The sequence below is a fragment of the Lycorma delicatula genome, chromosome 5, assembly GCF_047948215.1.
Source record: "Lycorma delicatula isolate Av1 chromosome 5, ASM4794821v1, whole genome shotgun sequence".
NCBI classification, from domain to species: domain Eukaryota; kingdom Metazoa; phylum Arthropoda; class Insecta; order Hemiptera; family Fulgoridae; genus Lycorma; species Lycorma delicatula.
Window position 1 is genome coordinate 9967252 of NC_134459.1, and position 17094 is coordinate 9984345.

The 17094-nt window shown below is 34.1% G+C and overlaps 1 protein-coding gene across 1 annotated transcript in view; it reads left to right on the forward strand.

Moving 5' to 3' along the window:
• LOC142324716 (RNA/RNP complex-1-interacting phosphatase homolog) overlaps positions 1 to 17094 on the forward strand; it is a 255341-nt gene that overhangs the window by 194255 nt on the left and 43992 nt on the right. The window contains exon 5 of the mRNA XM_075365633.1: positions 7500 to 7579. Within this exon, the coding sequence (XP_075221748.1) occupies positions 7500 to 7579 (80 nt within the window). The remainder of the gene's footprint in view (positions 1 to 7499; positions 7580 to 17094) is intronic.

Here is a 17094-nt window from a genome sequence, read left to right on the forward strand (position 1 = left end):
GGCGTGATTATCTACTGAAATTTACCTATTCGGTACCGTAGTACAGTAGCAGTTCAGTAATTCGACACCTTTCTTTACACTTTTTAAACTAATTTTTATGTTATAACTAACCTAACAAAATCGGTTGAAGTTTAAAAAAATTTATCGTATCGTAGAATATTTATTATGTTAATCTTTTTTTATCATACATAATCCGTTTTATGGACTTCAGTCTCTTTCTTATATTTCTCATAAAGTTTTTTCTTTTTGCTTCAATTATTCTTAGAGATATTACATAATTTTTTAAGACTTTTAATTTCATAAACTGTTAATAAGTAGTGCGAAATATGATTCACGTTCTGTCATTCCATTGTATTACTGTTTTCACATCGTAGTTAACGATATATTGTTTTTAACTATCGAAAAATCAAAATAAGTGATAAATTAATGATTTTTTTTTTGAGCGTACATTTAGTTATTTTATGACGATAATCATTTAATTCAGAGAACGTTAAATAAAAATGGCTTCTTAGTTTAGGTGTAAGATTTTTTTAACTAATAAAATAATAAGTTATCGGGACGAGTCCTCTGTAACATAAGCGTAGAGGGTAATCGGTAAAACGGTGTATTTTTAACAAAAATACGAATCTTGGGGAGCGAGCTACATATTTTAGATTTTTCCAAAAAAAAAAAAACGTTTGACGATTGAATAATTATTCCTGTTACTCATAACAAGAGAACTTTTCCCCTTTCCGTATAAAGTTTTTTGGTATGTAAGTATTTTATTTCTGTTAATTACAAATTTAGTTTCTTTTATATGTATGAATATTTTAATTTTATCGAATTAAAAAACGAGTCATATCAGTTCTATTTCTTATCGGTATATTTTTATGCGACGGTGGGTTCTTAATCGGTAAAATTAGTGTAGGGGTTACTTGTTGCGCGGATTGCTGTACTCGAAAACGTATTTTCACCGTTATAAATTCGATCGATCGAGCGTAAATAAGGGGAAAAATTGATAATATATAACTATTTATTATAATAATTTTTTTAATCGAACCTTGATTTAATCTGAAATTACCGCCTTGCATGCGTTTGTATATTATCGGTAATATATTTAAAATGTTCGATGCGAATAGCAGCCTGATTTTACGTGAGATTTTTGTTTGTTTTTGTTTGTCATAACTGTTGTATAGCAGATTAATTCTTCCACCGTATGTATTGAGAGATAGGTATACGTTTTTTGGATGCTTCTTGTGAGACGGTTCAATTGTAACAGTATGTGAGGGTGGCGTTGTTTATAGTATTTATCTGGCAGAATACCAAAAAAGCCAGCTAATAGTGTTGCGAAATTTATTAGTATTTTTAATATCCCCTTATTTACTGCGATTATTATTATGTTTTGGATTTATATGTATATGTACCTGTGTTTTTTTATCGTTAGCCTAGTTCGTTTAGATAACAGAATAAGTTTCATTCCGTTATTTTAACGTCAGATTTTGTTTACGGACCGTATGCGATGCCACGAGTAAAAATTTAATCGTTTTATCCCTTATAAAGATTAATGGAATTTCAGTTACGTTTTAAATTAAGGCGATAAATTTACGAAACAAAAAACGAAAATCGGTGAAGGAGATAGAAAATTTATGGTTTTGTACTTGCCTGTACTTCTTTTTTTATTTTTACTTTGATTTATGGCGTTTGTTATTATCTTCGTCCTACTTTCAGTGGAATTCAAGGACGTTAAAAAAATAAGTAATTATATATTCTAGGATGCTAATATCGTTTCCTTATAGTGATTGTTCCGTTGCGCTCTAGCCCTTACCGAGCGTAATTAATTTGAGATAAATAATCGACTAAATTTTTATTGTTTTATATTTATTTATCATTTGTATTCGTTATTTCGTAACAAGAATTTATGTAATTCAGATTTTTAGAGTAATCCTACTTCACGATTCGGCGGAAAGATTTCTGTTTAGAATTAAGTAGAGATTCAAAAAAAATTGACGTTATTCCAGACGACGCGTCAACTCATGTAATTTTATAAATTAGATAACAACTCTCTACTCTGCATAATTCGCGGTTTAAAATGTTCACTACTGAAAAGTCAGATGAATGAGATTTACGCGATGAAAACTGTCGCTTGCCGATCTGATGGGCTTCGACTTTACCTCGATTGCAGTTTTGTCAGTTTCAAGCGAACTGTCTGAATACGCTTGTATAGAAAGGAACCTATATAAACCATCGGCACGTTTTATTATTTTTTTATTGTGATGCGATAAGAAAAATTACAAAATTATCGGTGATCCTTCCTTGAGTTTCCTAACTAAAATTTTTTGTATCGTTAAGCTTGTTTGTTTGGTTGTGTAACACGAATGTGTTCATTTGGTTAAAATCGGACTTGGCTTTTTTATTCGCGTTCATCGGCTTAGAAAAAAAAGACGGGATATTCGTAAGGATGTATATGTATAATATGCATACTCGTATATGCCCGCATATGTATCTGTACCTGGGAAATTTTTAATGTTCTTGTACTACCTTTTCGCGTTCCTTTCACTGGTATATAACACTATGTCCTATTCCAAACATTAACGAAGATACGCACTGTAAAAAAAAAAAAAATTGTGCCTCTGTGTAGATAGAAAAGCTATTCAGGTACACCGCGTGAAGGTAGTGTTTTGGCCTTTCGCCAAAAGAATCTTTTTTACGCGTTATCCGCACTAGTGTTTTTCACTTCTGAATAATGTTGTTATAACGTACTTATTGTTTGTTTACACATGCATTAATTGCCGTACTAACGACATGTTCGTACACGTTTTGAATGTTTCTAATCGGTATAAATATGCTTGAATTTATGTTGGAAGAAAAAAAAAATTGCAGTGCACGTTTAATTCAGTTCTTGCTTTACGTTGTTGTAGTGTAGGGCAAACGCAAACTTGGTATCGTAAAATGTTAAAAAAAGTACTGTTTAATAAAAATTACAAATATTGTGTTTTTTTTTATTTTGTAGTTTTTTTATTTTTAGATTGGTTTTTTAAATAAAAAATTAAGTTTATTTTACGTTATATGAGTTTTAAGTTTATGATAATATTCAAATCGCGGAAAAGAAAATAGTGATTTCCCGAATAGAGAAAATTTTTAACGGTAGAAGAAGAAAGCCAAGTATTGTCGACTCAGAATGAAGATGTGCATCTTTCAAAACTTGAAAACCGATCAAGAAAAGCCTTCAAAAAAATTTTTCCATTTCAGATTTCTTTTTACTTTTAGTTAATATTGTAATGATTTATATCTAAATAAAAATCCCGATCTGATCTTTTATGTCCATATCGTGTTAAAATAAGTTTAATCCTGTTTTTAAATTATATCGGCTACTCCATGCGGTATTCTCCAACCGGCATGTTAATCGATATGAGGAACGGCCAAGATCTATTGCTCCGCTACCCGTCAGAACTCATCGGCTTTTCTTATCTCTAATTATGCAGTTACCTCCAGTTCGTCCTGTTATTCGACGTTATTACCCCGCTTGTCGACTTTCCCTCGTAAATTATTGCTTCAGTCGAGCAAGGTAACACGAATCCGGTTACCTTAGGAGACACATTTTTTAATATTGTAAACAGCGTGAATCTTAACGCTGTAGTTATACAGACGGTACCAAATACGACAATTGTGTCGATTGTGCTTTTGTGGTTGCCAATAGAACGTAAATGTTAGGCCTTTTCAGCGTCGCCAATGTTTTCGTCGCGGAGCTGTCTGATATTAACAAGACCTTAAATATTCCAAACATTCCGACGCGTACTAACTAGTCTGTTCAGATTCCAGAAATTCTATTTTCTGTGATACCCGGTCGTTATTTATTAAATGTCTCGGCGTGACACAACCGTTTTCTTCTGCCGGATCCCTAGTCGTATTGGAATTTCAGGCTATGAGCGCGGATTTTGCCGATCGTGCGGCAAAAGAGGCTTGTTTTAAGTCTTCTTTCATTGATCGCGTTGTTTCGAACGATCTTGTCTGTTTTCTGAAGAGGGTGGTTCGTGATGAACGGCAAAGCGAATGGAACGCCTGCCATCAACGATAAATTTCGTCCGGTTAAGAACACTGTGTCGCAGTGGAACCTTTCGTGGAGGAATAACCTTCGACAGTCGTTTGCGTATAGGGCACACTAAGCTCACTCGCGGGTATGTCATGACTTAGACCGATGCACCTTCTTTGATTGGTGCGACTGCCAACTAACGATACATCACATCCTTGTGGACTTCTTCTGTTATGCGGCATCGTGTAGGAAGTTTAAACTAGGGGCTAAGATTCGAAATAACTTAGCCGCTCACAAGCGGCGAGTCGATGTGGCGAGAGCCGCATTGTCGGACCGTGTGGGAGTTCCTTGAAGCGATTGCTTTGTTCAATCGACATCAGTAATTTGGTTAAGGGAAAAGACTTCTACCGTGCTGCTGTAGGAAGCTAACCGAGAGATATGGCTGGCTGCCAACCAGATTAAGGCTCCTAGCCCTTTAATGGTGGACTTGCTGGTATTCAGCGGCCTAGGCATAGCAACGAATTGCTGTCTTTGACGAGATAAATTTAATTATTGATAGTCATATATGTTTTAGCATTCGACGAAATGCTTCTACCCGTTTTAGTGATATATGACAAGTTATACGGAGGAAATGAATTAGAAAATGGTGTTATAGAGGAAGAAGAGGAAGTTGAGGAAGATGAAATAGAAGAAACAATACTGAGATCTGAATTTAAGAGAGAATTAAAAGATTTAAATGGCAGAAAGGCTCCTGGAATGGACGGAATACCTGTAGTAGAATTACTGCGCAGTGCAGGTGAGGAAGCGATTGATAGATTATACAAACTGGTGTGTAATATTTATGAAAAAGGGAATTTCCGTCAGACTTCAAAAAAAGTGTTATAGTAATGATACCAAAGAAAGCAGGGGCAGATAAATGTGAAGCATTCAGAACAATTAGTTTAACTAGTCGTGCATCAAAAATCTTAACTAGAATTCTATACAGAAGAATTGAGAGGAGAGTGGAAGAAGTGTTAGGAGAAGACCAATTTGGTTTCAGGAAAGTATAAGGACAAGGGAAGCAATTTAGGCCTCAGATTAATAGTAGAAGGAAGATTAAAGAAAAACAAACCGACATACTTGGCATTTATAGACCTAGAAAAGGCATTCGATAACGTAGATTGGAATAAAATGTTCAGCATTTAAAAAAAATTAGGGTTCAAATACAGATATAGAAGAACAATTGCTAACATGTACAGGAACCAAACAGCAACAGTAATAATTGAAGAACATAAGAAAGAAGCCGTAATAAGAAAGGGAGTCCGACAAGGATGTTCCCTATCTCTGTTACTTTTTAATCTTTATATGGAACTAGCGGTTAATGATGTTAAAGAACAATTTAGATTCGGAGTAACAGTACAAGGTGAAAAGATAAAGATGCTACGATTTGATGATGATATAGTAATTCTAACCGAGAGTAAAAAAGATTTAGAAGAAACAATGAACGGCATAGATGAAGTCCTACGTAAGAACTATCGCATGAAAATGAACAAGAACAAAACAAAAGTAATGAAATGTAGTAGAAATAATAAAGATGGACCACTGAATGTGAAAATAGGAGGAGAAAAGATTATGGAGGTAGAAGAATTTTGTTATTTGGGAAGTAGAATTACTAAAGATGGTCGAAGCAGGAGCGATATAAATGCCGAATAGCACAAGCGAAACGAGCCTTCAGTAAGAAATATAATTTGTTTACATCAAAAATTAATTTAAATGTCAGGAAAAGATTTTTGAAAGTATATGTTTGGAGTGTCGCTTTATATGGAAGTGAAACTTGGACGATCGGAGTATCTGAGAAGAAAAGATTAGAAGCTTTTGAAATGCGGTGCTATAGGAGAATGTTAAAAATCAGACGGGTGGATAAAGTGACAAATGAAGAGGTATTGCGGCAAATAGAGAAGAATGAAGCATTTGGAAAAATATAGTTAAAAGAAGAGACAGACTTATAGGCCACATACCAAGGCGCTTGAATAGTCGCTTTAATATTGGAAGGACAGGTAGAAGGAAAAAATTGTGTAGGCAGGCCACGTTTGGAATATGTAAAACAAATTGTTAGGGATGTAGGATGTAGAGGGTATACTGAAATGAAACGACTAGCACTAGATAGGGATTCTTGGAGAGCTGCATCAAACCAGTCAAATGACTGAAGACAAAAAAAAAATGAAAAGTGGGCGGTGGGACACGCAAGCGAGTGGTGTATGATACTACGCTTATTCCGTTCACGCTTTTAGGTTAGCTCTAGGACCTAGTTAGGACACTGGTCTCTGTTTCGAGGCTCAGTAGCCGTTTGTTGCACAGACATTCGGTCTCATGCTTTAGGGAATATTTATTGTAACCATTATTAAACGTATCGATTACATTAAAAAAATTCTGTTAAGTGTATGTTAACTTCATTTTCGGTACTCGGTAACGTTTAAAAGTTTTCATACGGTGTGTTAATATGTATCTGTTTTTTATCGGTCTATTTTACATAATTTTTCCCAGAATTAAATCCTCTGCAAGTTGTGATAATAAATTTTACGCATTTAACTAAGTTTTTGTATTACAAACGTAAAAAAACGTGTTTTTAGACGACTATTTTTTCTGTTTTACGTCGGATATTATGAAAACTACAGGAGATATTGTTCTATATTCAATTTGTCAGGTAAAAAAACCATACAAAAACGTCAAGTTTACCCCTTTATTTGGGTTCTAGAATTTCAGTACGGTTTTATTTCACTCTTTTCCCAGGAATGAGGACGACTCTTTCGCTAGTCGTAACTTGCTAACAGAGCGTTTCCGGACCGATGTTTGTATGGTTTTTTCTGCATTATTTTCGCTCGTAGAATGAGTCAGAATGCGCTGCTTACATTTTACGAATCGCTCTGTATTTCAATTGTTTTTTAAATACTTTACATTCTCGAACCGAAAGAAAAAAAGAAAATACTTTTGCTTAATCAAAAAAGAAAATCTTATCATCGCGGAAGCTTCCGATCGACCGTGTTACGAAATTGGTGAAAAAAATGATAACGAAGTATAAAAACATAATTAAAGGTAGCGTTATTTCTTTTTAGTAACATCTAAGGTAAAGTCTCCTTTGTGGATTAATCTAATTGAATTATACTCGTGTTACTCGTAATTATTTGATGCTATTTATTTTTTATATTTCACGGGGTCCAACAGCACGAGCACATAAAGGATAACTTCCAACAAAGGGTAATGCGGCCGTGTATAGAATTATTGATCGAAGTATATTTTCAGACGCCAAATATACCGATCGCGCTATTGCAAATGTCTTTCGATCGTTTAGTTGTATTCACGAAAACGGATGCTGTCATAGACATGATTTTTTAGTGCTGCTTGTACGATTACACGCGCACGTATTTATTTGTGTAATAATTAAATAAATTATGCTTACTATCGGCTTATCGATTTATAATCTATCTGTAGTTAAAGATTGTTCTTTTTCCAGGAATTTACAAAGAACAGAGTTTTACATGAAAAAATAAATTGCCCGGGACACCAAATACCCGACAGTAGAATTGTTACAAGGTAAGTTATTAAATTTGATTTTTTTTTTTTTAATGAAAAGTCTTTTCTGTTTTGAGTTATCCATTTCTTTAAGTTTTATTTTAAAACGTTTGTATGTCCTTTTGTACGTGCAATATTTTATTTATTTATATTTCTACAGTTTTAAGTCGTCGATAAGCGTTTTAAAGCTATTCTGCTATTCCGTTTCCTAATGCTCTATTCATTTTAATACCGATAGAGAGAGGGCTGTCTCTAGCTTTTGTATTTTTTTGTAAATATTTTTGCCACGTTTATAGTAAGTATTATTAATGTACTGTAATCGTCATAATGCAGTTACGTTATATTTTTATAGTTCTACACTTGTACGATGTGAATTTACATTTATCGGTACACCGTTTGCGTTTATCGACCGAGCGGTGTGAACCCGTGTTAAAATTCGGGAATTTTTTCAGCATTGCGTTATATTTAAGCGATAAGTGAACCGCCGAAATATTCACACCGGAAATGGAAACTCGCTTACATTAATCGAACACGAGCTCGAATTAACTTACTATAACATACGTAAAATTTTCAGTGCAGTTTCTCGGGTAAATGTTTTAATGCTTTTTTCTTCACGAAGACCGCATTTATCATTCTTATCTAGATATGCTCCAAGGCCGATTTTTTCTGCTATTAAAGGAAGATTTCGACTATGTATTAACATTATCCTACTAGTGGGATAATGTTTCATTGACTTGTGTATAATCGACGTTTAGTGAAATTCTTCTCTTCTTCGATTGATAATTAATTTCTCCAAGGCCTGAGATCCGCCCAGGAGAAGAATGAACCATACATATTGATATTCAGTTTGTGCAGCCCTTCACATTTTGTCATGATCTTTTTACTTCGTTGTACTTTAATACTGTGATCGCGAAAAATTTCGGTTTTCAGATTTCAACTGAAATATCCATTTTGACCATCCCTGAATCCATTTTGATTAGTTTCGGCGTGACGTCTGTAAGTAATGTACGTATGTATCTCGCATAACCAAAAACGATTAGCCGTAGAATGTTGAAAATTTGGATTTAGGACTGTTGTAACATCTAGCTGTGCACCTCCCTTTTTGATTGCGATCGACTGGACTAAAAGTGCCACAAAAAAGTCCAAGATCCAAATTGTTTTGAATTTTGGATTTTTTCTTAACTGCAGTAATAAGTCCTCACTGACAACTTTTGAACAACATACATAAGCGGTACTTATTTTCATTTGTTCCAGATTGAAAGTCAAATAAAATTTTAATTAATTAAATATTTTGATCTTACAAGGGGAAGGCACATCGGTTCGAATCCAACTTCATTTCTTTTTTTAACTTTTTTTTTAATATAAATATATTGATTTATTAGTAATTATAAACCTCTGATTGTAAAAAAAAATAATATAAGTAATAATTCAATAGTAACAAATAAAAAAAAAAATAAAAAATAAAAAAATCAAAGTTATTAGTGCAATAAAACTTTATATATTTTTAAAAATGTGTATATGTAATTTAATAAGCGTAAAGGAAGTCATGTAGTGTCCACATTAGATTTTTTCCATTGTCAAAACAATTTATCTAGAAATTTTCACTCGCTTTAAAATTGTAAACTTAGCCAATAATTTTTTTTCCAAAAATCTTTCTTTAGTTTTTTTTTTGAAAACCGGGCAGATTTAATTTTATTTTACTTGTGTTTTTCAAACATCTTTACCTGATACAGTCAGACAAAGATTACAAACGAACGGGAAGATGTCTGTGCTGTAATTTCCCCGTAGTTCTTTTAAAGTGCAAATAAAAACTAAAGTCTGACAGCATCTTCACGTGTCTACCCCTCACTATAGCGGTCGGCGTTCACCTGTTCTCCTTGTGTGTTGTTTTGCGTAGGTGCCCTGTACGGAGTAGGTACATTCTGCGATTCGAGAATGAAAAATGATGTTTTCTTTTACTTTAGTATTGAATGTTTGATTCATTACCTTTACTATGTTTAACAAAGATTATTTTTTCGCTTTTCGGTGCTTTCTTTGTCTTTCTCGAATGTTTTATTTCTTGAATTTATGCACAATATATTTAACGTCGTGTAATAGTTTAGGATTACATAAATTACACGAACATTTATGTCTTTAATGTTTTAAAATGTTAGTCGCTTTATAAGTTTGTGTTTTTTAGTATTTTTTGTTATTTTGTGTTGTAAGTCGTTTGTCGAGCGGAAGAACCTTTACACCGGAATAAGATTTCTTATCTTATAGTTTTCTATTTTATATCGGTACATTGTGTGTTGCGATCGTATCTTTTAGAACGCGTAAGAGATTTGTATTTTCGATTTATTGCCTCCGCATCGGCGATTCGGCGAGGCAATGGCTTATTTTTTTGTACGTGTACATTTTTATTCCAGGTCGAGTATTTAATTTTAAATGCAGATTCTTCAGCAGAACGCGACATAACGTCACGGCACGTCGTATTTACCGGCCCTTGTAATTTATTTGCGGTCTGGCGCCGTGCTCCTTTACGCTTCTTCGTCAAAACAAACCTAAGTCTTCCGTTTTTAATCCTTTTTTCTAAGCGCTATTCGTTTTTCCTTTCTTAATTCTTTTTTGTTTCGACTTTTATCTTCATGTTAGTTCTTCTCATTCGACGGTCAGTCCCTCCTTACGTTTCACTTTTACTGTTTACATTTACATTCTTTCACGAGTGACGTTCTTCGGATTTTTTTAATTAGGTCGCAACTTCTACTTATTTTGTTTACGACAGTGCATTAAAAATAAGAATTTTAGATGAAGTGTTCCTCGTTGGAACCAAACGTCTTATTTAATCTTTTAAGAATTAATTAGCATCATATGTACTTCATTAATAGTCGCAGACAACATATCTCATCTCTTTGTCGGAGTAAACATTTTTTGGGCCGACAAGAAACACCAAAAGATGCCTTCAAGAAACAACTGAGGTGTCTAATACTTGAAAAATCGTTGTACAATCCTTAAAAATCATTTTGGCTTCCTAATCAAATTAATTAATTTAATTTTCAAGGTCCCACTGTTATGACTGTAAATGTTATAAAATATTGTTATAAATTATTAATAATTAAAGTATCCGATTGGAAATAATGGTAACGGTTTATTTATTTTCACTTATCAGTCGTAACGCGTTAATTTGGATGATTGAAAGAGCAATAAAAAATCATAGGGTTGCTTTTTAAGATTTCGGTATCTTCTTGATATCAGATCCCGTTATTTTAATTTTGAAATTACCTGTTGTAATGATTTTTTCGAATGCTATCTAAATTAATAAATATCCTAACTCGTTTCGATTTTATGAAAGTATATAGCTTCATTCAGCCCTATTACACTTACAAGCTATAACTGTAAATGTCTCGACTTTAACTTCAATTACGAGATACATTCAGCACAAAAGTGCATACTACTTAAAGTGTGTTTTTCGCAACAACGGTAAATTTTGACCTATCCCCCTAATTTAGTTATAAATAATCAAACCTGACTAAATTAACTTGTGATTTGGCCTCTGGTCTGGTCCAAAAGGGAGTCGAGGACAGACCTCTTACCCCCACTGCAGAATTCCGCGTGACGTTTACTTTAATCAGTTCGCTCCCGGCAACCCACCGGGTTGGTCTAGTGGTTAACGCGTCTTCCTAAATCAGCTGATTTGGAAGTCGAGAGTTACAGCGTTCAAGTCCTAGTAAAAAAGCCAGTTATTTTTACACGGATTTGAATACTAGATCATGGATACCGGTGTTCTTTGGTGGTTGGGTTTCAATTAACCACACATCTCAGGAACGGTCGAACTGAGAATGTACAAGACTACACTTCATTTACACTCATACATATGATCCTCATTCATCCTCTGAAGAATTATCCAAACGGTAGTTACCGGAGGCTAAACAGGAAAAAGAAAGAAAGAAGTTCGCTCCCGGCTGGTAGTATCCACCACACCTCTCGGCGTTGTGGACTACCACACTTCTCGGAATTGCAGACACCACCCCACCGATCATGATACTGCTATATATTAATTCAACAACTCAACAAACATCTACCCGGAACTTGATGTCCGTACGCCTATCTCCGACCAATCGAGCATCCGCTCGAGCCATCTAGTCATCCGGGGTACTACTTTATTCAGACCCCCTCAGCTGATCTGCCCAAGGTGAGAAATCGAAGAAGGCCAGCCACTATTGATCATTCTCTACTGGTTTTCCAATTAACTCGCAGGTCCAGAAAGGAGTTTACTCTCTCAAGTTCCCTAACAACTCTTGTACGTTCCGCTTCTTACAGTGGACAAACAAAAGACATGGTCCACAGTGTCTTCGACCCTACAATCCGGGCAGAGGCCGGAGTCAACCAAACCAAACCTAGCCAACCTCTCCCTAAAGGCACCATGATCTGACAGAAACTGTGACGTCCTGATCGGAAGAAACCGACCTAAACCTGTAACGTCTGGAAAAATACCATGCGTGTACCGACCTGTAGAAGATTCTTTCCACCTAACTTGTCAAGTTTCGAAACCTTGGTCTTTAATCTCACGCATACGCTCTGGGGTGAGAAGGCCTAACTTCTTGGCGACATAATCGCTGGCTACGTTCCGTAGCAAGTATATATATCGGTTGCGTGCTGGCGATTACAAAGGCTGTCTCACGCGAGACAGTCCTGTAACCCCGGAACAGCTAACAAAGGAAGACGCTGGGCTTGTAACAGAATGTCCCTATAACCGCTTAAATTGAATTGGGCTCATCGTACATTTTGGCCTTACAAAGAATCCGCACGGTAAGAAAATTCAATCTCCATCAGGATGGATGACTATAGACACAAAAGAAGGCATTTCTTGCGACAAATGCCTTCCTTGTGACAAACTGGAAGTGCTCCTTAAATCGAAGATTCTCATCAAGGATAACACCCAAATATTTTTGAACAGTAACATACCTAATGGGAAGGCCAGCCATTGAAACTTGTGCTTGACGAATCTCGGCTAGTCGCTTTCAAAAACATCATAGTGATCTTCTCCGGACTAAAGACCATCGTAAGCTGAAAACTCTACAACGATAGTGTATGTTTTCCATGATAAATATGAGTTTGTTGATAAAATTTACATAGCGAATTTACAAAATAAATATATGGTTTAAGAGGGGGTTTGTTAAAATATGGTCTCCCTTGGACCCGCCAGCTTTCTCTGAAAGTAGAGATGAGCGGTGAAAACTAATTTTGATGCAGATCCCGGACATTCTATACTACTATCGGCTTTCTATTTCATAAATTCTGATTTTTTCTTTTTCTACAGGGTTTTCCTCTACACATCTCTTTTTTTCTTTTGTCACGTTTCATTGCATCTGTTTTACCCTTATTTATTCTCTAACTTTCTTTTACCTTGCTCGAATTTCATTAAATCCATTCATATTATCGTGTAATAAGAATGAGTTTCCGATCTGCAGCGTTACGGAAAATCGTGTCGTTCTAGACGAACGGTAACAAATTCTTTTTATTTTTGCTTTTTATGCGCAGGCATCGTTGTAAAAGTATCATCGATGAGAGTGGTTCTGAAAAGAAAAATGCACGGATGAATTAGAAGTACACAGTTAAAGAAACGAAAAGGATGTTCTTGAAATTACCGGACGATTATTAATTTTTAGTCGAAGGAATGTAACCGGAAATAAGTAATTTCTTCTGCGATGGTTAATAATTGGAAATAAGGCTTCACGGTGGGCGGCGTGACAGGAGTAACAGTAGCAGAAGAACCGTTATGTGTTTTAGTATATCGGCAAGAGAAATGAACTTTTAAATTCGTAACTTCGATACACGACATCGACGGCTGAATCGTTTCATTCGGTGATTAATGACACGTAGTACTGCAGTTTGTCCGTTGCAGTTTTTCTTTTTTATATCATTTCTACGCGTGTACGTAATTTGAATTCTACCGGTCGAATGATCGTTGTAATATCACGCGATCGTTTAAGTGTATAAATGTACCTGTAATATAAATTACAAAATTATAACTTATTTCTTTCTTTTTTTATAAATTTAATTTTATTAAATTATTAATTAATATTTCGGCTTAATTTAATTGCCTGAATTAATATTCAGAATAAATTCTGAAAGAATTAATTTTTTATTTTGTAATCTTAGCAAATTAAACTTATATCAGTTTAGATAGAATCGCAACTATATTCGTTATTATTGTACGTCTGTTAATATTTAGTTTTTGTGTTTTTTTGCCGAGCGGCACATAAAGTGTATCGTCTGTGTTTTTTGCAACGTGTAAACTGCACTTCTGATGAAAATAATACAAATGAAAGTTTTATATTCCGGCTTGTCTTAGCTCGTAAATTTTTATTATCTAATAGTTTAGCTTGGTTATTATGACATAGCGATGACGAAAATTAAAAGAACCGTGTTTCTTTCGTCGATTCGCTACGGCGGTAGTTCTGTTATTCTTGCTTCCCTCGATCTTGAAATCTGCATCTGAATATTCTTTTTCTCAGACTTGTTGGGTATTTATGTTAAAAATTATTAAAAGTTATCGTGTAAAGCAGCGGTTTCCAACCGTGTTTATGGCGGATCGGTAAAATTATAGAAAAATGGGAGTATCCAGGGACCGGCAGACCCTCAGCTTAGAATTTTTGACGAGCAAAAGAGAAATACTTATAATCATATTTTTATTTTATTAGCAATTAAATTTAATATACGTAATATTAATTAATATTATTTCTATATATAAACAACAAAACAATGTATAAATGAAAATCAAGAAATAAATAAAAATTAAATGTAGGTTGTTTTATTTAAAAATAGGAACTACAAACTAATTATAAATAATGAAAGTTGGTGATAAATTTTTTGTCGCTCATTTTGCGCAATTTTTGAAATTTTTCAAAAAACACAATTTGTGCAAATGTCAGATTGTAAGTAATCGAATAGATGAATTTATTGTTAAACGATTTCTTGTTTTGATTTTATTTGAAAATCGTTTTTTAATGTTGTTTGAACTCAGTTACAAGAGACGTTCTTGGTCTTCGTTACTTAAATTTATATTATTCCAATTATTTTCGGTAAAAGGATTTTTTTTGTCTTCAGTCATTTGACTGGTTTGATGCAGCTCTCCAAGATTCCCTATCTAGTGCTAATCGTTTCATTTCAGTATACCACCCGCTATATCCTACATCCCTAACAATTTGTTTTTCATATTCCAAACGTTCCCTGCCTGCCCAATTTTTCCCTTCTGCCTCTCCCTCCAATATTAAAGCGACCATTCTAGGATACCTTAATATGCGGCCGATAAGTCTTGTCTTTCCTTTTAACTATATTTTTCCAAATGCTTCTTTCTTCATCGATTTGCCGCAACACCTCTTCATTTGTCACTTTATCCACCCATCTGATTTTTAACATTTTCCTGTAGCACCGCATTTCAAAATCTTGTAATCTTTTCTTTTCAGGTACTCCGATCGTCCAAGTTTCACTTCTATATAAAGCTACGCTCTATACGTATACTTTCAAAAATATTTTCCTGACATTAAAATAATTTTTGATGTAATGAAATTATATTTCTGACTGAAGGCTGGTTACGCCTGCGCTGTTCGGCATTTTATATCGCTCCTGCTTTGTCCATCTTTAATAATTCTACTTTCGAAATAACAAAATTCTTCTACCTCCATAATCTTTTCTCAAAAAGGACCTTTTCATAAAAGCATTAGTTATCCTTAAATTCATCTCCTGCAAGTTTACGTTTGTAGGGAAATATTTTTCAAATCCATCATATAACGACTGTAAATTTTGACTTATTACTAAATTCAGATTATCGACTGTTAATTCCGTTTGTGTAGTAATAAAATCGTAATAAGAAGAATTAAATATATCTGGATTATTTTCTTCAATTTTTTTTAACCACAATTTATTATTATTTTTAAATGCATAAATTTTGTTAAATAAATTAAATTTAATTGCCATACTTCCCCGCAAACTTAAATTTAAGTCGTTTACGTAAGAAAATTTGTCACTTAAATATGCCAGTTTCGCAATCCAATACTTACTGGAAAAAACATTTTGACAACGGAGACTGTTTTTCTACAAAAATAAATCTCCACTTCCGTCCTTAATTCATAAAGTCTGTTAAGCACAATTCCTCGCGGGAGCCATCTTACTTCTACATGAAGTAAGAGATGAAAAAAAATAAAGAAATATTAGTGTTTTGCTCCTACCTCTTGACAAAGAACGGCAAATAAACGAGATTAAGATCTTTTCTTTACGAAATTAATAATTTTTGTCGATTCCAGGAGAACATCGTTTAATAGTGGTGAAATATTTCTAGTTGTTAAGTACTGGTGATGTGTTATGGTTATGCGTTAGTAATATCTCAGGAGAAGCGTTCTTGATTAATATCCGAATTGAATGAATCAAAAATTTCGGAACTTGTCATCTGGGAATCTAAACCTTTGCAAAATAATAATTCTTCTTTAATTTCTTCAGAAGAATAGTCAATGTACCGTACACCGTACGTAAAATAGTTTTTTTTTCTAGAAAATCTTAAAAAGGTATTAAGTAGAAAATTAAAAAGGTATTTAATATTTTTAGATAAGTTTCAATTCCACCTAATCGTATCATTTGAAAGAGGAATTGATCTAATCTGATCTTTCTTTCTTTTTCCTGTTTAGCCTCCGGTAACTACCGTTTAGATAATACTGCAGAGGATGAATGAGGATGATATGTATGAGTGTAAATGAAGTGTAGTCTTGTACATTCTCAGTTCGACCGATCCTGAGATGTGTGGTTAATTGAAACCCAACCACCAAAGAACACCGGTATCCACGATCTAGTATTCAAATCCATGTAAAAATAACTGGCTTTACTAGGACTTGAACGCTAGAACTCTCGGCTTCCAAATCAGCTGATTTGGGAAGACGCGTTCACCACTAGACCAACCCGGTGGGTTGATCTAATCTGATCTGCAGCTGAGGAACCAAACATTTCATTGCAAACAACAATTAACACCGGTTTAATTAAATTTTCTTCATTTGTGAACGATTTTTTGTATTGGCTATACGTAGTGCAACTAAATATGAACATTTCAATCGCGATTAGTTTTGAAGAAAGGTATCTTAAATTTTTTTCTTTTGGATATTAAATTCTTGATTTTGCATTAAAAATATTCCAGTGGTTTCTGTTCTAGTTCCGTATGCTTGATTTTAAATGTCGCGACATTTTGAACGGTTTCACGGTATCATTATTCTTAACCTCCTTACATATTATGCACGTTGGACGTATATCGTCTTCCGTAGAATCCGGCCAAAGTACAAAACCGTATTTCAAGAACTGATTATCGTAGCGTCTTGTGAAAGCAAATTTATTTTTCTTGTTTGGTGGACATTTATTTTCTGTTTCACTAGATTTTTCTATATTTCCATTTCCCGGAGTAGAACTTTCAGGGTGGAAAAAATTATGCAAAGTTCCTCGTCTTTTTTTACTCATTTTAAGAGGAATAAAAATTTGTGTTTTTGTAAAAATTAAAAGTAAACCACTTCATTATAATA